General features: G+C 50.9%; 7 protein-coding genes across 7 annotated transcripts; 4 read left to right on the top strand and 3 right to left on the bottom strand.

The window, feature by feature from the left end:
• Nucleotides 1-225: 225 nt before the first annotated feature.
• KD926_003090 (Zn(II)2Cys6 transcription factor) lies at nt 226-2,386 on the top strand (the record flags this gene model as incomplete). The annotated part of the gene is made up of 3 exons (XM_053097378.1): nt 226-442; nt 500-1,392; nt 1,454-2,386. The coding sequence occupies 3 exons, from the start codon at nt 226-228 to the stop codon at nt 2,384-2,386; spliced, it is 2,043 nt and encodes a 680-aa protein (XP_052958720.1).
• A 187-nt stretch (nt 2,387-2,573) lies between these two features.
• On the bottom strand, nt 2,574-4,336 carry KD926_003089 (cation diffusion facilitator family transporter; the record flags this gene model as incomplete). The annotated part of the gene is made up of 4 exons (XM_053097377.1): nt 2,574-2,974; nt 3,042-3,862; nt 3,920-3,970; nt 4,035-4,336. The coding sequence occupies 4 exons, from the start codon at nt 4,334-4,336 to the stop codon at nt 2,574-2,576; spliced, it is 1,575 nt and encodes a 524-aa protein (XP_052958719.1).
• Nucleotides 4,337-5,408: 1,072 nt separating this feature from the next.
• Nucleotides 5,409-7,207, top strand: KD926_003088 (sugar porter family MFS transporter; the record flags this gene model as incomplete). The annotated part of the gene is made up of 6 exons (XM_053097375.1): nt 5,409-5,586; nt 5,662-5,941; nt 5,993-6,313; nt 6,381-6,740; nt 6,798-6,958; nt 7,017-7,207. 6 exons carry the CDS (start codon nt 5,409-5,411, stop codon nt 7,205-7,207), a joined length of 1,491 nt encoding a protein of 496 aa, XP_052958718.1.
• Nucleotides 7,208-7,529: 322 nt separating this feature from the next.
• Nucleotides 7,530-8,598, bottom strand: KD926_003087 (uncharacterized protein; the record flags this gene model as incomplete). Its single annotated transcript, XM_053097374.1, has 2 exons — nt 7,530-7,860; nt 8,345-8,598. 2 exons carry the CDS (start codon nt 8,596-8,598, stop codon nt 7,530-7,532), a joined length of 585 nt encoding a protein of 194 aa, XP_052958717.1.
• Nucleotides 8,599-9,544: 946 nt separating this feature from the next.
• On the top strand, nt 9,545-10,367 carry KD926_003086 (rhamnogalacturonan acetylesterase; the record flags this gene model as incomplete). Its single annotated transcript, XM_053097373.1, has 2 exons — nt 9,545-9,937; nt 10,014-10,367. The coding sequence occupies 2 exons, from the start codon at nt 9,545-9,547 to the stop codon at nt 10,365-10,367; spliced, it is 747 nt and encodes a 248-aa protein (XP_052958716.1).
• Nucleotides 10,368-11,162: 795 nt separating this feature from the next.
• KD926_003085 (putative RING finger domain protein) lies at nt 11,163-13,537 on the top strand (the record flags this gene model as incomplete). Its single annotated transcript, XM_053097372.1, has 5 exons — nt 11,163-11,293; nt 11,360-11,740; nt 11,794-12,012; nt 13,114-13,287; nt 13,354-13,537. The coding sequence occupies 5 exons, from the start codon at nt 11,163-11,165 to the stop codon at nt 13,535-13,537; spliced, it is 1,089 nt and encodes a 362-aa protein (XP_052958715.1).
• Nucleotides 13,538-13,804: 267 nt separating this feature from the next.
• KD926_003084 (putative C6 transcription factor) lies at nt 13,805-18,226 on the bottom strand (the record flags this gene model as incomplete). Its single annotated transcript, XM_053097371.1, has 12 exons — nt 13,805-14,164; nt 14,219-14,510; nt 14,593-15,016; nt 15,078-15,811; nt 15,863-16,083; nt 16,380-17,086; nt 17,136-17,265; nt 17,324-17,425; nt 17,481-17,646; nt 17,703-17,897; nt 17,965-18,019; nt 18,073-18,226. The coding sequence occupies 12 exons, from the start codon at nt 18,224-18,226 to the stop codon at nt 13,805-13,807; spliced, it is 3,540 nt and encodes a 1,179-aa protein (XP_052958714.1).
• Between the last annotated feature and the right edge of the window lie 456 nt (nt 18,227-18,682).

Raw genomic sequence — 18,682 nt, 5'->3', positions numbered from 1 at the left:
GCGAGTAGGAACTGTACGGAACAGGTTTTATGCTGCTTATCCTGGTGAGACCCCGAGGCCTGTACAGCACTTATCGGTGGGGCTGCCCCCTCCAAGGCTCCAACAAGTGCCACAGGTACCCCACAGTGTTTCCCACCTTTATCTTTCTCCTCTTCCTTGTTCCCTTTCTTCAACTTTCCTTGCATCATCCATCGGCCTCATTTTCAACCACTATCCCTCCACGTTATGGTCCAGCCTACCCGCGATCGTTCTCTCGGCGGCTGTGGGACCTGCCGATCTCGCCATACGAAATGTGACGAGGCACGCCCAGTCTGCAATGTGTGCCTCTTATCCCGACTAACTTGCACTGGCTATGATATCCGCCTGCAGTTTGTCTACCAGGGAGAGACGGAGCCCGCCGCTATGGAAAACACGTCCCGATTCCGGAGACCGTTATTTACCGGTTAGTCTCCCTGGACTTTTTTCTGACATTGCCGGTCGAATCCTGATGACATCACAGAGTCCCAGCGAAAGGGTCTAAATTCGTCGCTGGTTCGCTCCTTGCGTAATGTCGACCCTGGGCACGCTCTGTCGGAGCTGGATGAGCAGACGATAGAAGCGCAACCTGCAGACTATCCGCTCTCTCGCGGCCCATTCGGTGTCTTCCCAGTACAAACCACCAATCTTAACGATTCTCCGACCTCTATTAGCACAGACACTACTCCAGTAACCGACTCGCAAGCATTGATGAATCACCTGGTCGACCCCGCCCTAGCAGATGCGGGAGAAACAGGGAGCATTCTCGATCCCGCTACTTTTGAATTGGGTGTAGACGATGCCCTCGAGGACTCGACAGTCTTAGATCATGACCCCATATCCTTGGCAGGCTCGCTGCTGTTGCACGACATCGGTTCGGAAGACTCGGTGACTCGTCTTTATGAAAACTACGAGAACACCCATTTTGATGCACTAGATGGGCCTATTCCGTTCCATAGCTTCCTCTTTCCAAATCCACAGATTTCACGGTTCCCGGGTGATTCGTGGCTACTTCTGGCTAACTATCGCGACAAGGTGGTTCCTTTGCTAAGCCCCCTAAATCTCTCTGCAAAGTCACCTTGGCATCATTTGGTCCTCCCTTGTGCGATGAATACAATGGCAGAGATGACAATGGGAGGAACTACGAGTCATGCTCGGTCTGCTCTCTTGCATACATTGTTGGCCACCAGTGCTTCTCACATACAGCTATCGTCTTTTACTTCTCCGGAGGACTCGTGGAATCTCACTGCGCATTATTACAAACAACGAGCTCGGCATGACTTGAGGCGCTGTTTGCAGGAGGAGGCATCGTCGCGAGTCAAGAAAGCAAAATATAAGGATATCCTGATGGCTCTTTTATCAATGGCTGTCCTGAACGTAAGTCATTTAGCAACGGTTCCTTCACCAAGTCTCTGTTAACTAATTTGCAATTAAATAGGTATTTGACGCCGATGTCGACTCTCTGCTTGCTTGTCTGCTAGTCACGGAGAAGTACATCAGCAGGAAAGGGTTGAGCAAACCATCTTTGTCACGGAAAAATCGGCTTCTCCATCACTGCTACGCCTATCTAAGAATATTCAACGAATCTGTCATTCTCTCCGACGTGTCCACAGACCCATTCCACGACCTGGGCGTGGCACTGGATCCCGTTTCCACTGCGAAGTCCCCTCGATTCCGGATTTCGCGCTGGTCAGATACCCCGGACTTCGCCCTCACGACAGTCAAGTCCATGGAACTAGGACATCACGATCTTCACCTCGAGCATCCCGCCCGTTGGGACCTAACTATGTATCCGGAGATCTTCGGCATCCCCGAATCCTTCCTAAGTCTAATGTCACACGTCACCCGTCTCGGCAACGAGCGCGACTTGCTCATGAGCGGTCGCCTAGACGGCCGTTCTCCAAACACCCGTGATTTCCTCCTGCGCGCCAAACTAGTCGAAGAACACATCTGCCGCTGGGATCCCGCCCAGGATCCAGATAGTAGCAGTCAAAACCTACCCATGATGCTTGCGATGCAAAAGGCGTTGTTGATTTTCTTTTACAGACGCTTCTACGATGTGCAGACAACTACTCTCCAGCAGGCAGTCCGAGAGGTTCGGGACCTCCTGCTTACTTCGAAGACGGCCAGTCATAATGTTTACATGATCTGGCCTGGCTTCATCGCTGCCTGTGAGGCACTGGGTTCGGATCTGCAGGATTATTATCGAGGGTGGTTTACAGACTGTTTTCGGAACACTGGACTTCCGTCGTTCCAAGTCGCGAAATCTATTGCCGATTCAATTTGGACGAGCGGGAGGGGTGGACAGGAACGGTCGTTGCAATGGCCGGACGTTGTTCGCTCCTCGGGTCAGCGGCTGGTCCTGTTTTAAGTATGAGATCTCGCAGTTCTTCACATAGAATAGAGGCCCTTAAATGCCACTTGTAGTGCGCACATTAGCCGTGCTACCTAAAATAGATGTATATATACAGACCTTTTGACGAACATCTATTTTGCCGTGGTCAAGCAGCAGCACAGCTTCCACATCCATTAACTTGCCATATAGCACGACCCAGGTCTTAGGATTCTCTCTGGTTCAAATGGCTCGGGATATTCCACGGATCATAATCCGAATGCACAAAAGCCCGGTCCACCGTCGGCACACTCTCAATCATATACTGCAGACTCTCACCGATATCATGACTATCACGCAGACTGGTCTTGGCCTCAAAGACAATGTCCACTTCGACGTTCAGCCGGTCCCCGGCGTAGTAAGCCTTCAGGTCCTGGATGTTGAGAATCGCCTTGGAGAACCGCATCGTCATGTAGAGTAAGATGCTGTGGTCTTCCCCTGACGCGGCGGTGCCGGTTAAGTGGCCGATGTGTTCGGCTGCAGTACCGCCCCAGTTCCAGATGATGTAGAGAGAGAGAAGCAGGCCGCCGAGAGGATCGACAAACCAGGATTTGGTGAAGGAGCCGACTGGAGAAGAGTTGGAGGTAAGCTTGTTGTTTGCTTGGTTGTTATGGGGGTTGGGAGAGGTGCATACGTAGAGGGAATAAGATACTAAAGAGATTGAAGACGACATCGGTCATGGCGTCTTGTGCGAGGGCCTGCACGCTAGAGTTCTTGATAAGACGGCACCAAAACCAACAGGCCAGTTTGACGAGAACGGTGCTGGCCATGACTGCGGTTGAGGGCACCGAGAGTTCGACAAGGGTGTGTTCGGTGGAGATGAGCCGACTGAGCGAGGTCAGGGCGACCTGGACAAAAGAGGTCATCATGATTACTGCGAAGACGAGGATACTCAACGGTTCGAGACGGCGTCTGCTGATGGGGAATCGAGAGCGGTCGTCATTCTTGATGAGCATCGTCGTCGCCCAGACGATGGCCGTGCTGAGAAAGTCCAGCACAGCGTCGACCAAGCTTGCCAGCACCGACAGCGAGTTCGTCATAGACATAACAGCGATTTTGGCCGCGAGTAAGACTACGTTGGCGATGAAGTTAATGTATATGGCAATAGTGACGATGCGATTGTCGCTATCCACTGATTCCTCTTGCTGAGGCAAGACGGCAGGAGACGGACGGGAATTGTCATCTGCTGAGGAAGGCAAGAGAGGCGAGCTTTCATCGGGAATCCGATAAAGGTTTCGAGGCGTGCGCTTGATCTTGGTAGATGTTTCCGCTCCACTGTGGTTATTCACGTATCTTGCGTCATGTGTTTGGCTTTCGGCCGCGTCTTCTGAGGATTGGTTGGGTTGATGACGATGATAGTCTTCAATCAACCTGTGAGGCAAGGCCGAGTCGAACAGGCGATCGATAAAGACATACTGCGCGATGAGTTGATTGTTGCGCTCGTAGTATTCCCGTCTAAAGAGTCAGCATGCCGTCCCAGCAGAGTTGAACAAGGTTACAAGTATTGCGTACAGATTCTTGGGTAGGTTTTTCAACGTTTCCGGGTCTCGATAGTACCATTGCCTATGGAGAAGGTTTCAGCATCAATCCAAAGACGTATACGCGTCGCGTGTTACTCGACGCGTACCAATTGTACATCGGTTTGATATTTCCAATCAACCGTCTGGCTCTGTCTAGAGGAACCTTATCCATGCGCTCCCATGGCATAATCGCCTCATCTTGGTAGAGCCCACCCTCGAGTCCATCCGGGCTTGAAATAGACAAAGACCGTCGACGGATAAGTGCTGCCAGGGACTGCCCGCGCGTCGACAGAAGCTCACCCTCGCGTGAGAGAATGGGCCTTCGTGGCTGTAGAGGCTCAGACTGAGCGGGCGATGAAGGTGCGGAGAAATGCGGGATGGAGTTCGCTCGAGTCACCCAGGAAGACATTATGCAAGGACAATTGGATGCAGCTGCCAGCTACTAGTTGACGCGGGTCGAGTGGATGTATGTCAGTCTCTTCGTCAACGCCTGGGCATACACATGATCTGTTATCAGATCGATCTTATCTACACGTGATGAGGAGCGGAGTCAGGGGGTCCGTGCCCAAGTGGGAATCCCCAGACTTTCGTCTCGCCGACCTTCTCGACTTTCACTGCTCAACGAGCGGTGCTCATTACTCTCAATCTCGAGAGAAGCGGGAGGACCCCTGTCGCTTATTGTGCGCTAGATCCCTCTACGGAAGACCCAAAAGTACGGCTCCAGGAATCTCTCCCCATGTGTCAATGTCACAGGATCGCATTTTCATTTCAAGCCCCCGATTGCACGCCCCCAGGGCCATTTATATCTCATGATTCTGACCTGTCAAGACAATCTAGATCCTGTCCAAAACATGTCCGGGTCGGCTGCCGTGGCCGCTGGGCCGATTTCTGTTTGGCTGGAACCAATTGTGACCACTCAGAAATGTTTGGCGCCAAGTTGAAAACCCCCGTTGGCTGTCAGCCAAATAAATTACACGGAGAAATTCCCTTTTAGCCGTTATTGAGGCAGAATCCGTCCATACAAAGGAGTATGATTTTCTTAGACATTGCTTTTTCGGTCAAATAAGACGACGGCAGGACGAAGTTCTCGGGCTCTCGAGCTTTGCTCCCTGTCTCGGCCACGCCAATCACGATCCCGACAAACTTTCAAAGAAGAGACGGCGTAGTTTTTAGTCTCGGCTCGCTCGTCCACCCCGGATTTTCATAGGTTTCCCTCGAATCAAACCATACCCCGCCATTCAGCGATTCCTGTCGTTTTTTTGGCCACCGGTCAGTCCATGCCAGGTCAGCCGGGGTCGCAGCATTGACACGCCTTGGAACTGTCCATTGGGTCCATGGCGATTTTCAATTTATATAGACGATGCTCCCATCCCTGGTCCCACATGTTTGCTCTTCGCTCTTTCCACCCCTCCACTTAACCTTATAAGCTATTTTGCGCAGGTCTTTCGTCTCCCTAGAGGTTTCTTCCTACCTCTGTCAGGATGGGGCGAGCTTTCACCATCGGGCTCGCTGCCTTTGCGGCCACAGGATCGTTCTTGTTTGGATATGACAGTGGTGTGATGACCGATGTGATTGAGTCGAAGAATTTTCTCGCATACTTCAATACTACGCAAACATCGTCTATCATCGGAGCTATTAACAGTACATTCTCTGGGGGAGGTATGTCATTCTTGGGCTTTATTTCTTTCGCCTTCGATCCTCGCCATGTCTTTGCTAATCTTAAATGAACCGTAGCCGCCATTGGCTCCCTCCAGGGAGGTCTTACGATGGATCGATTCGGGCGTAAATTTACCATCCAAATGGGAGCGGTCATCTGTCTTGTTGGTGCCATTCTCCAAGCCTCTGCCAAGAACCTTTCCATGATCCTTGTTGGTCGTATCCTCGCCGGATGGGCGGTCGGTCTCATGTCCATGTCGGTGCCGGTATACCAAGCAGAATGTGCGCATCCTCGCTCCCGTGGGTTCATTATTGGTCTTGCACAGCAGATGATTGGTATTGGGTTCATTGTTAGCACGTAAGTTTCCGTCATCCTAACGGCCTGCACGCTCGACACTGACTTGGTTAGATGGGTTGGATTCGGATCCCTTCATGCTCCCGAGACAAGCGAGTTCCAATGGCGATTTCCTCTCGCATTCCAAGCCGTTCCAGCACTTCTCCTGGCGGTGGGGATGTTCTTCATGCCCGAGTCTCCTCGATTCTTAGTTGAAAAAGAAAAGTATGATGAAGCGCTGAAGATCCTTAAGAAATTGCACTACGACGGCACAAACGAGGACTGGATCCAAACGGAGTATAATGAGATCAAGACTACCATCCAGGCTGAGAAGTCAGTCATGGTGTCTGGCTGGCTCGTCATGTTCAAAGTTCCGCAATGGCGTACCCGACTCTTGTGAGTGGCCCTTGATCTTATGACCCCAATCATTGATATCTCTAACCAAAGTATTTTCCTATCTTAGACACGGTGTCCTCGTTCAAGTCTTCACCCAAATGACCGGCGTCAACGTGATCGGATACTACCAAACCATCATCTACAACGCTTTAGGAATTACCGGTAGCCGCAACATCCTGGTGGCAGGAATCTACAACTGTGTGGGTCCAATCACAAACTTATTCTTCATCATCTTCCTACTCGACCGCGTAGGACGCCGCAAGCCCATGATGTTCGGCGCGGCTGCGATCGGCATCGTCTTGATCTGCTATACTGGATTACACTCACATAACGAAGACGGAGCGAAGCGTGGGTACAGTATCGGCGGTGTCTTCTTCATCTTCTGCATCACAGTCATTTTCTCTTTATCCTTTGGTCCCTGCAGCTGGTAAGTCCTTCACCCTTTAGCCACTCCTCTCCAACCAATAAATTAACCACACCCCAGGACCTATATGGCTGAAGTTATGCCAATGCAGATCCGAGGTAAAGGAAACGCCTTCGCCACCGGAATTGGAAACTGGACCGTCAGTACCATTTGGAACCAAGTATCTCCGATCGCACTGGAGAAAATCCAGTGGAAGTTCTACCTTATATTCATCATATGGAGTACGTCCTCTCCTCCCACGTGCACACAACACAAACCTTACTAACGACCTGCTATTAGATCTCGGCATAACCCTCCCGACAGTCTACTTCTTCTTTAAAGAGACCAAGCAAAAGTCTCTTGAGGAAATCGATCTTCTCTTTGGTGGACGCGCCCTAGGCAGCTTGCCTGAGGATGTCACTGCGAAGGGAAATCTTGAAATGGCCGAGACGGAGGTGTCGACTGCTAATGTGGAACATAGTAAGGTGTGAAAGGGTCATGTAATTATCATCTGTCATTGTCTGGCAGATAGTAGGTGTGGGTTTGCCAGATGGCTCCGGAGATATTCCCTTGTCAATGAACGTTATTTCATCCTACATACAAGAACAAACCACTCTTCTCGGCAACAAAAAGAAAGTAATATCAAGATAAGCAAGAGCCCCTACCTGAACTCTCTATATTACCACGTACAATCACCCCATCTCTAATTTTGTTTTCACCTGACATAATCCATAAACCTCCTTTATGAAAATCCTCACCCCAACCTCCTCCATTCGAGCCACTCCTTCTCAAAAGAAGACTGAGTCAAAAGCCCTAAACACCCGTAGCAACAGGTCCAGACACAGCCACAGGCACATCCCGCTTCACATGCGTCGTCAACAAAAGACACGCGCTCTTAGGCTCCAACCCGGGAAAGAAACTCGTCGGAACAGCCGGCACTGCAAAATGCCAGTCACTCGGGTCCTTGTCTTCAATGATGGCGACGTCAAGGTGTGGATCGATCAGAAATTCTTTCAACTGCACTCCGATGGGCTTAGACGCCATTCGCGCCTTTTCAGGCATTCTCTTCAGGATGCTCCGCAATTCGACGGCTTTGTCCATTTCTATTTGGCTCCTTTGGAACTGAGCGAGGTGGGAATAGTGACTGTGCAGGTGCGAGCATATGGCGCGGCAGAACGTGAAATAAAATATTAACGTGTTGGCAAAGGAGAGATGGGACTCGTCGCCCCTAATTATAGAGTGTCTATTTTATGAGCCCCCCAAAGTCCGTGAATATTGGGATAATATTCTCCGCGTTCTTTACAAGATCAAGCCGACTCTCATGATCGTTTTCCATCGTGGATGTTGCATATGATGCTTCCTTGAATATTTCAAACCCGGTCAAGTCAGCAGTCTGCAATTCTTCGAGGATTACGTCTTTCTCTTATTCACGCAGTATAGAACTAAGATCGAGGTCTAAGACAACCGAACAGAGAGAGATATTGTAACATATCTCGAGAGGAGAAGATAACTCACGGAATAGAAGTACTCGTCACCACTGTCGTCTGTTGACTCGTTTGTTTCTCGTCGTCGCCGTCACCATGCACTAAGCATCCGCCATCTCCATGCGCGCCATCCTCAGTGTCTACAAGTAGATGTCTTCGAGGGCGATGTCGTAGAAGATGACTTTGGCGGCACAATCGTAGTAGACGACGGGTCGGGTGGATCTTTTGTTCGAGTTTAAGTGTTTTAGGACGGTTTTCGCTGGACGAAGCCCGAGAATTGGGTTTGCACGGGAACCGCAATGAGATTGACCGTTGTCGTTATGAGCGACGTTAGGAGATGCATGATGGCTGCTTTCATTAATGAGATCGATTGATGAGATGCCATTGGAGTGGAACATCGGAGAACCCAGGGATATTTTTATCCAGTCCGTTGTGGTCCAGCGTGCTTCGGACCATCATAGGGAAAGAGAAAAGGGTCTTCGTCTTCGTCTTCATCTACCTCTGACAATGCGGATTGCCACAATCCCTTTTAGCAATGCGTGTCGAATCATCTCATATTCATGATTCCCGTGCCGTGTATCATCATCTCACTGCCCGCTCCCCTGTTGGTGGGCTAGACGCAACATGGCAGACTGTCTTCATTTCCTTTCAACCGAATTCCACGACCAACAGAGACACGCATGATCGACACATATTCAAGAAAATGGGCTATGGAGGATTGTCGGTCAAACACCACCCCAGGAAAATATCGTCAGTCGTGAATTGCGAACGGAATAAAATCTCCGGTTCTCGCCAGAGGAAATACTCCGGCGGACCGTCCAAAAAGTTCAGGAACCAGCCACCAGATCGTCAAAGACAAAAAGGATACCTCTCTGTCCATCACGGACTCGAGACCAGGAACACGCCATCCGCCCTAAAATCCTGCACGTCGGCGCAATGATGTCGCGAGACGCCTAACTTTCCCCGCCTCTGGGCGGCCGTTCCTGTCGTCCGTGGCGTCTTATTGGGTCATAGCGTGGGGGGCAATTCTTGCATTCTGCATGTGTGACGAGCGACTGCTTCTGACGATATCGAAAGCGTCTCGGTATCGGGCCTCAATGGGGTAAGTGAGGGTGTCGATCCGGGGTAGTTTTACCCGGTGGAGTAAGTGATGGTCGGGGTTTTGCAGGGGTATAGATTAATTGCTTCACAATGTCCGGAAATGAAGTGATGGGGGTGATTGTCTATAAGAATGAGGGGAGGGGGTGTCAATCAATTCCTGTCCGGTGTTCTTTTTCCTCTTACCTAGATAATCATAACACGGTTGAGTTGAGCTGAAGTGAAGTGGAAAAAATATAAGCCAAAATGCGAACCCCGTCCCTCCTGACTACGTTAGCCCTAATCTTCTCCTCCTTCTCGACTTCCTCGGCCGCCCAACCCCCCTACTTCATCCTCACCGGCGACTCCACCGTCGCTGTCAACGGCGGCTGGGGCGACGGCTTCCTGTCCTTCCTCGCCGATCCTGCCGACGGCATCAATAGCGGCAAGAGCGGCGCCACGACGGTGTCCTTCCGCGCCAATGGCAGATGGGACGCCGTGCTGAGCGGCATCGCGGACCACAAGGCCGACTACGAACCCATCGTGACTATCCAGTTCGGGCACAACGATCAGAAAAGCACCTCGGGCATCTCGCTGGAGCAGTTTGGCGAGAATTTGCAGAATTTGGCAAATGAGGTGATCGAGGCGGGTGGGACGCCGGTGAGTTTGAATAACTACTCGTTGTTCCTCTTCTCTCTGGGTCTACTTTTGCTGACACACTTCGTTGTATCTCCAGATCATCATCACCTCGTTGACTAGACGAAGTTTCGAGGGCGGTAAAGTCATCGAGAACCTGGCTGATCATTCCGCGAAAGCGATTGAGGCCGCCGAGGCCGTCGGCATCCAGTATCTAGATCTCAACCGCGCCAGCACCGACTACGTCAACGCCATCGGCGAGGAGAATGCGCACACGTATGATCTGAGTGATGGTGACAGTACTCATCTGAATACCGCTGGAGAGACGGTGTTTGGACGTCTGGTAGCGGATCTGCTATTGGAGAAGCGGGACGATCTCGAGGAATACTTCACGCCGAATGAGGAGCTGAGCAGAAAGATCGAGGAAGGGGAGTATGCGACGGGTGATGAGTAGATTTGGTTCTCGCTGGGGGGACAAGGGAATGCGGTGGAGATCCTGGAGGTGGTCCACTTAGTGTCTTGATCGAGTTATGAATTCTGAATCCGAGTGATGATCAATATTATTTTGAGATGACTTCCCAATTTCTCCAGGTACGCTCTAGAATTCTAAGAACCGGTCAATATTCCCAATCCGCAAATGAATCATCACATGTAGGAGCAATGACATTCCCTGCAGAGAGAAGGAAGCTGCTCTCCTATTCGTACATACATGAGCATACCGCCCTTGCAGTCAGTGACATCGGGGAACTGATCGATCACTATCCCATTAAAAAGCGGATAGAACCATCAACACCGGCCCTTTGCTCTGCAGCTTACGCGAATGTCCGTCTCGGTCAGAAGGATGGCCCCAGAGGACGTGTTTTTAATATATTTTCGCTCCTAGTTCGGACGAACGATGCAGCGGCCGCCGAGCGATATACCCCGGTTTGTGGAGAAACCGTTGAGTGAATGCATGGGTCTGCCAAGAGAGAGGTTTGTGCCGAATGCGTTCTTGTCAGGAATGCTTTACTTCGGTGGTAGGTCGAGGTTTGGTATCTGCTTTTGCTCTGACTTTCTTCCTTCGACCCTGATGTTGTAGTGTGAGTTCTGGTCCTGCGCCGTTCATCCGGCATCGTCCAGCTGGATTTCCACCAAGGGCATCAATGGATGAGCCATCTGGGGAACTATATATTGCCGCAGTCGCACTGGTGGAAATAATCATCCAAACCAAGCGAGAAATCTCACCCCGAATCCTCTTTTCGTCTTCGAAATGCATTTCACTTGCACTCTGGTGGTTTCTCTCGCCTCCACCTTGGTAGGCAGTGCTCAGACAGCACCATTGACGTTGCGAGCGTCATCCCATTATCCTGGATTCGCGAAGCTCAAGTCTCTCTTCGTCTTGTAAGTTGTCCGTCAACTCTAACTCGTCAGCGGCGACTCTTATTCCCGAACGGGATTTGATCCCAGCGACACTCAGCCCTCAAGCTCTGCGTATCCCGGCCGCACGAGCGCCAACGGCCCCAACTGGATGGACCTTCTCACAGTGAAATACAACGCCTCGTCGCTGCTCACTTACAACTTCGGCGCCAGCGGTGCCACCCTCGACACCTCGATCGTCGAGTCAGGGCTTGACGTCGCCCGGGAGATCTCCGAATATTTCGTCCCATACTATGCAAACTCAAGCTCGGACTTTGATTCTGTCTGGGAGACTGACTCGACGCTCTTCGCCATCTGGGTCGGCATCAATGACATCAACAAATCGTACCTCGCGCAGAATAAATCCATTCATCCGCTGGTCTTCGAGCGGTATCGCGAACTGGTCGGCGATCTGTACGACCTTGGCGCAAGGTCATTCCTGCTTCTTAACGTGCCGCCGCTCGAGCGTGCCCCACCGGGTCCAGTGCTGCTGAGGAACGTATTCCGATCGAGCGGACAGCCGTCAAGGATTATAATAGCCGAGTGGAAGCGCTCCAGAAGGATCTCCGGGGGAATTATGATGACGTGACGGTGTTCCTCTACGATACGTACTCGTTGTTCGACAAAGTCATCGACGATGCATCGCAGTTCGAGCAGACTAAGGGATACAAGGATACGACTTCGTACTGCTCGGCGTATCAAAAGTGAGTTATTTTGTCCGATCGTGTTATCTGTTGTCGCGTTTGTTTTTCTTGTGCCCCTCCTTGCGTATGTCCAAGGTGCTAATCCAGGGTGGCAGTGGCACGCCGGAAATCGACACCAAATTAGACGAATGCGATTATGCGGCGGACGAGTATCTTTGGATTAATAGTTTGCATCCCACTTCGCCGATGCATGACCATGACCTGTTGGCGGAGGAAGTGGCTGGGTTGTTAGCGGCATAAGGTGAAGAGGGAAAAATCCACGCGATCGAAAGGTAGATTAGTAGGAGATAGGGTAGTGTTGATCATGCAATGATAATGATGATGAGAGCGAGAGAGAATGCAAAACAAGTCCGTGGCATGACATGGCATGACACTAAGGAAGCTCACACGATCAGCGATTCATCCTTTCCCTCCGCCAAGGAAGTTAGTCTCCCCGCCATTAAACCCCGGCTAGTCGTTGCTGTCTCTGCTGTCAGGTCAGAAAAAGGTCTGGTCTCAGTCGGATCCGTGGGCGAATGTGGACGGTCATAACATCATGATAGTCGCAGAATCGTCAAACCATAGAACCGACTCCGTCCGCGAACCAACCAGACCCGGGGCCGACCGGGCCATAAAGAAAGAAGGTCAAAGTCAAGATCGATTCAAGTCTCCAGAAAGTAAGAAAAGCGTCAAGTCGAAAGTTTTGGCGCAGACCCCGCCCAGCGATCAACTGCCGGATTATCTCATTGAGGGCGATCACGAGTGGCGCAGTCCAGCTCACCTCTTCTCTTCTGCTTCTTCCTGGTCTCTTCTTTCCTTGCTTTTTCTGATTCTTCTCTCTCTCTCTTCCTCCCTCTCCCTTCCTCCCTCCTCCTCCTCCTCCTCCTTCCTCCTCTCGCCCTGCGCCCGGCGACTGCCCGTCGGAAGATATGGGGTTGTCGTCGGTCAAAAGAGCCTTCAACAATCATAATCATATGGCCATTGTCTTGGGAATCGGACTAGGTGTAGTATCATTAATTATCATGTGTTTGCTGTGCGCATTCCTCTCTTTTTTTGTGGTTTTTATTTTCCCGCGCAATCGGTGGGTGAGATCCGCATCGTTGACGTATACATAACCTACAGATTAACCATCTTCGTCAACCGCCGAGAGCGGCGACCCTCGAAGAGCAAAAGCGACTCAAATGACAAGCTGCGCAAGCTCGACGCCGTCTCGCCCACGCGCACGCTGGAAGAATGGTGGTCCAAGGCGAAAGGACCGCTACTTCCCTCCGACTGTGTCGACGGACAATTTATGTGGTGAGTGATCCCGGTCGCAGGGGACCGTAAGCCACCCCCTTGACTAACTGAAGATGCCTGAGCCAGCGTTGTCTGCCTCGAGTCGGTGCTACGTTCCCAAGAGATCCGCGAACTCAAATGCCTGCATGTTTTCCACAAGGAGTGTCTGGAGAAATGGTACTTGCAAGACCATTTCAACTGCCCTCTCTGCCACCGGGCCTATTATATTCAAGAGACCCATCCCAGTAATGATTTTGTATGGATGGTATGATATATATGACTGATGTCTTTGATGTCTTTGCCGTGTTTTTTGGAGCGTGATTTTGGTAGCGTGGTGGATCCGGCGTTGTTGCTTTTCTCTTTCCGGTCTTCATATTTTTGCTGTCTTTTTTTGCTTCTGAATCTGATTTACCTTCCTGGTCTTGCTTTGCGAGAACCCCGGATTTTATAAGCCCCTTGACAGGGCGATTTCCGCCAGGGCTACACATACCCGGTTGACCGATCACGACCCACGACGAAACTCTTTATCGAATCCTCATCAAAGAACAAAACCATCGGCTGAGGGTAGATACTCCGAGTTGAAATCCCAGTTTCCAGGGTTGTACCAGTCTAGAAAATTATACAACCCGGATGTCGCATCGTTGAAGATATCTTGCTGGATCGGTTGCGGGTCAAGAATCTGATCAAGAATGTGCGACAGTTTCTTTTCGGCCTCCTTACACGTTTGATAGTTACCATGACTGGGACGTGATACCCAAGAAAGACAGGACACGAAGACACTCAAATTCCGGATGAGCTCAGCGCGTGGCAGCTTGATGGAGCTGGGTCCCGCGTCCTGGGTCTGATGAAGGAGCTCTAACGTGAGGACGCTGGCACTGGGGAGTCCGTAGTAGAGGATCTATGAGATTTCAGCATCTGCGTCAACAGGAAGGATGGGAATTGACGAGCATACCAGCCAGGAATAATGCCTGCTCATATCCGACATAGGGTCTCGGTCGGCGGTGACGGTGATGATGATAGATAAAACCCGTCGAGACGTTTCCAACAACGCTTCCTGTCCGGTGTTTGTGCGTTTGACCAGTGATCTCTGGAGAAGGAAAACGGAATACAGATAGTCCAGGTACATATTCAGAATTGAGAAAGACGCCGGGAAAGCCTCGGCATCGGAATCATTCGCCTGGGCATCAAATCGTAGATACGCCGGGGCTGCTTCCCAGGTCGCTCGTGCTTTCTCGATAATCTGACTTTTCGAGTATCAGCAACACTTTCTTTCCCAAAAAAAAAAAAAAAAAAAAAAAAAAACCCCTCGCTTTCATTACAACTTACTTAGACTTTTGCACAAGATCCCAATGGTCGTAGGTGCCCAGAGCAATCTCAAGAGCCTCCTCTCGGAACGTTGCTAGTAAAAATCGAAGTCTGATTACCGCAGCTCGGTAACTAATTCTGTGCGATCCCCATCCGTTGATATCTAGTTCCGAGATTGCGCGGGTGAGATTGTCTCCCCCGGCGATGAGTATATCCTCGTTGAGGTCCAGCGGAGGTGTCAGGGTGCAATATCGGTAGTTGATCAAGGGAGGCCTCCCCACAAATGTTGCGATAGCTTTATCTGCATAGAATGCCGACGCAAAGAATATTCTTCTCCATTGGCGCAGGAAGAAGGGGCTGTCGTCGGACTGACCACTGTCTTGGTGAACTCCGGCAGCGTACACGGTCGCGGATAAGTCGCCCAGGCGACGCCATGCTAGATAGCCTAGACTGATAGTCAACATATAGCTGCTCAGGGCTAGTTTTCGACATCCATCCTTTCTTACTGGAATCGCCAAATTGCTGCGTCCTCAGCATCACATCATTGTACTGGCAAAACCCCAACAGCTCACTGACCGACGCTACCTGATCACAGAAACTGAGACATGTAGAGCTCGCATCGACAATTTGTGCCCGCAGTCGATCTCTCGCCCGGCTGTCAGCTGCCACCTGAGCGACGTCTGGGTCTGTCTCAGGGGTGGACATCAACGCGATGCCCGAGGTTGCGAAAATAATCCCCACGGCCTCCCATCGAAGGTTTCGCCCCGTGAACAAGGCACAATAGTCGTCGACGGTCATGGCAGCATTCACCGTCACTGGTCGGGTAGTATTTTGGAAAATCTGGTGGACCAGGTCGTGAATCTGCCTATCCATCGCACCGGTGAAATCTAAACCGCCTAGAATGCCTCGGACCGACCGCATGATCGCCTCAATCATCACGACCGGGATGACTACGCAAAACTTTCGCGAATAGTACTTCCGTATGAGCGAGTCACAAATCGAGAGCTCGCTGAGGAGCTTGAGGATGTCAATGCCCGATTGGAATCGGATGGGGTCCACGACTCGGGTGGACGACCCTGAGGCAACGTTGTTGGCCGGTAGTTCAAACGACAGCTCACTCGGATGTTCTGCGAGAACCGCCGAAAAGCTGGTCGATCCGAGATAGCCAGGGAGGGTTGCCGGGGATTCCACCGTCGCGCGAAGTCGAGGGCCATCTATAGCAGATCCCGGACTCGAAGCACTAAGACGCCGTTATGATGGATGCAGCGCTTCTTCTATCACGGTTGCTTACTTCGAGCTGGACTGACTGATCAGTCTTCCCGTCGCCGGGATAGGACTTGCACGGCTCGAGACCGTTCGCTTTGTCATGGGCGCAGGATGATAGAAACAACGAGCAGCGATGTTCTTCGTTTTACATCGCCCGCAGACAGGTCTTCCATGGTCGCAGCGCAATTTGGATTTGCGGCAAGGCTCGCAGGACTGCAGCGTGCCATTCCGACGAAGCGCGGCCGACTGGGCACTTTGGTCAGTCATTTTAATTTACATGACACCTATCGGAAGGGAGACGCGTTCGGCAAGCCATGGATAGAGATCATCAATATGGCGTTGAATGGGGTGAATGGAATGGAATGATCGATGGCGGTGGAAGTCCTTTTGGTCCGCAAGTCTAACTCGACATGGTTAGTGCTGGTCCCTACGGTAGTCTTCTTTATTATTTATCTTCTTTCTTTCCTTCTTTCGCTCGATCTCTTTTATTCTCGTGCTTTCGAAAAAGATCAGATCGCTCAGAGTTCACTCTTCCGGTCTACCTGCAAAGCATCCCCATAGTGACCAATATCGTACCCATTCTCCTCCAAATAAGCCTTGAATCTAGCATCCTCGGTCTCCAATTCTCGGGACATATCGGGGATTAAGAACCACGCGATGAGTCCGCCCACCAAGGCGAATGCAGAACCGATCAGAAACACTGCTTGTTGGCCCTTGGCCGTCGAGTCGAAGGAGTTTTGAATTGGAGTAAAAACTTCGGTTCCGATTGACGCTCCGGCTTTGCCCACTGCGGCGGCCAGACCCAGGAAATGGCCTCGCAGAGGCGTAGGGAAGGACTCCGCGGCACAGAGGAATGTTGAGACCCCGGGGCCCATCTCGCCTAGGGCCATGAAGATGCCGTACATCACGACGAATAGCGGGAAGACGCTCTGGATGGGACGCAGAGCGCTGCCGAGGATAAAACCCCAAATAGCCCAGATCAAGAATCCCAGGGTCATGTTTTGCTTGCGGCCAATTCTATCCATGAGCAGTCCGCCCAGGAGACAACCAGGAAGGTTGAAGCAGTTGATTACGGTCTTCCCATCTAAAATTAGCGTTATTTGGTTCACGGAAAGAGGATATGTCTTTGCATTTACCCCGTACCCAATATTCTGGACCGTCGAATTGTCCGCCATCAACTGGGAGATGATGGTCGACGAGAAGATCCCGAACGGATAGGTGACAAAGTCGTAGAAAAACCAGGCAAGGGCTAGGCTGTCAGCGGAGATCGGTTGGTGTGTCTAATTTCTCATACTCACAGGTTCCAAGCATCGGCTTCCAATATCTTTTCAAGATAAGCCAGTACGGATATTGTGATTTGATCGCGTGTTTCCGGTACTGGGTTGAATTGATCATACGAATCCGAAAGAAGCAAATAACAAGCGGAAGCTGATAGGGAAAATATATCAGTGAACTTCTCCTTAATGTCCTTTGGCCTAACACTTACCACAAACCCAATTCCAAAACACACTCGCCATACTCCTCCCCGGACCTCTTGCTGATAGCAAGCAAGGACGATCAGAGCGACGATACCAGCGGAAACAAAACCCTAATATAGTGATTTAGCCAACTCAGTCCCAGCTGTCACATCACGAATGTAGTACCAGGTCAATTGCAAAATCGGTCGTCGATGCCACCAGAAACCCTCTTTTTCGCCGCAGACTGGCTGTCTCGTCCGCTGCCTCCGTTGCACTGGTAGCGCAAACCGGATATTCACCACCGGCCCCAAAGCCAGCCACGCCACGGGCAACTATCATCATCCAAAACATACTGTCGTTCTCATCAGGATCTCCCTTTCTTATAGGTGTATAGACTTCAGCACTCACCCCAGCTCGGATGTCCCATGCGCTGCTGCTGCCAAAGCGATGCCTAAAACCAAAAACGATGTGGCTGCAACAACACCCGTTCGTCGGCCCACCCGATCAATCAAGGCTCCAAAGAAAACCATTCCGAATATTTCTCCGATCAGAAAGGAGTTTGACAGGCGAGATTTTATGGTTACAGACATCGTGCTTTTGTATCTGGAAATACCAAGAGTCTAATTAGTGCAAGCCCTCTTGGCCACAAAGCTTGTGTTATCGCACGTACAGGACAGAGAACAGCGGCTCCATATAACCGACTAAATCACAGCGCAAGTCGTCAGCTATCCATGTAATTGTTTCTTTTGAGTCCAGGAGGTTGGGCTTGAAGACTTACTAATCTGTGCATTGTAGCCATCACTGAATAAAGCCAGTCCAGAAATCACGACGTTAAGTACTCCTGAACCTTTTTGAGTCTGCGCTTCGATACCACCATCTTCTCGCGCTATATGACTTTCATCCTGAGAATTACTCTCAGGGTGGACCACCATTTGTGCACCTTTGGTTGACGAATCTGCCTGTAAGGCCATCAGGTCATATGGTAGACAGCAATGATGCAAAGGCCAGAATGCCAAAGATCAAACTGCATCCCCAACCACATGAACAACATTCGGTCTACTATATAGTAACACCTGGATTTCGTTCCGATAGAGTCGAGGTCGAACTCTCGCCTCTCGATCAACTATAGCATGGCCAATCATGGTCGAAGACTTGTGCACGAGGAAATACTACGGATAGCCGAGCTACAACTCGCATAGTTTGTAGCTCAAAAGATCGTCAATTGCGTAGTCGGCAAATCAATCGCCCGGATATACGTAAAGTAGAGTATGCAACTATTACCTAGTCTACTAACTAGCGGACCCTGTCGGAAGAGCCCGCCTCGCTTAACGAGAGTCGCGGCCCTAACTGGCAGCACATGGGCCCTCTCCGAGGCTGTCACTGGCGGC

This window comes from Aspergillus affinis (assembly GCF_023601865.1).
Source record: "Aspergillus affinis strain CMG 70 chromosome Unknown NODE_16_length_405296_cov_86_143545, whole genome shotgun sequence".
In the NCBI taxonomy this organism is placed as follows: domain Eukaryota; kingdom Fungi; phylum Ascomycota; class Eurotiomycetes; order Eurotiales; family Aspergillaceae; genus Aspergillus; species Aspergillus affinis.
The sequence above is the reverse complement of the archived record's forward strand: the minus strand, read 5'-3'. Positions and strand labels throughout refer to the sequence as shown.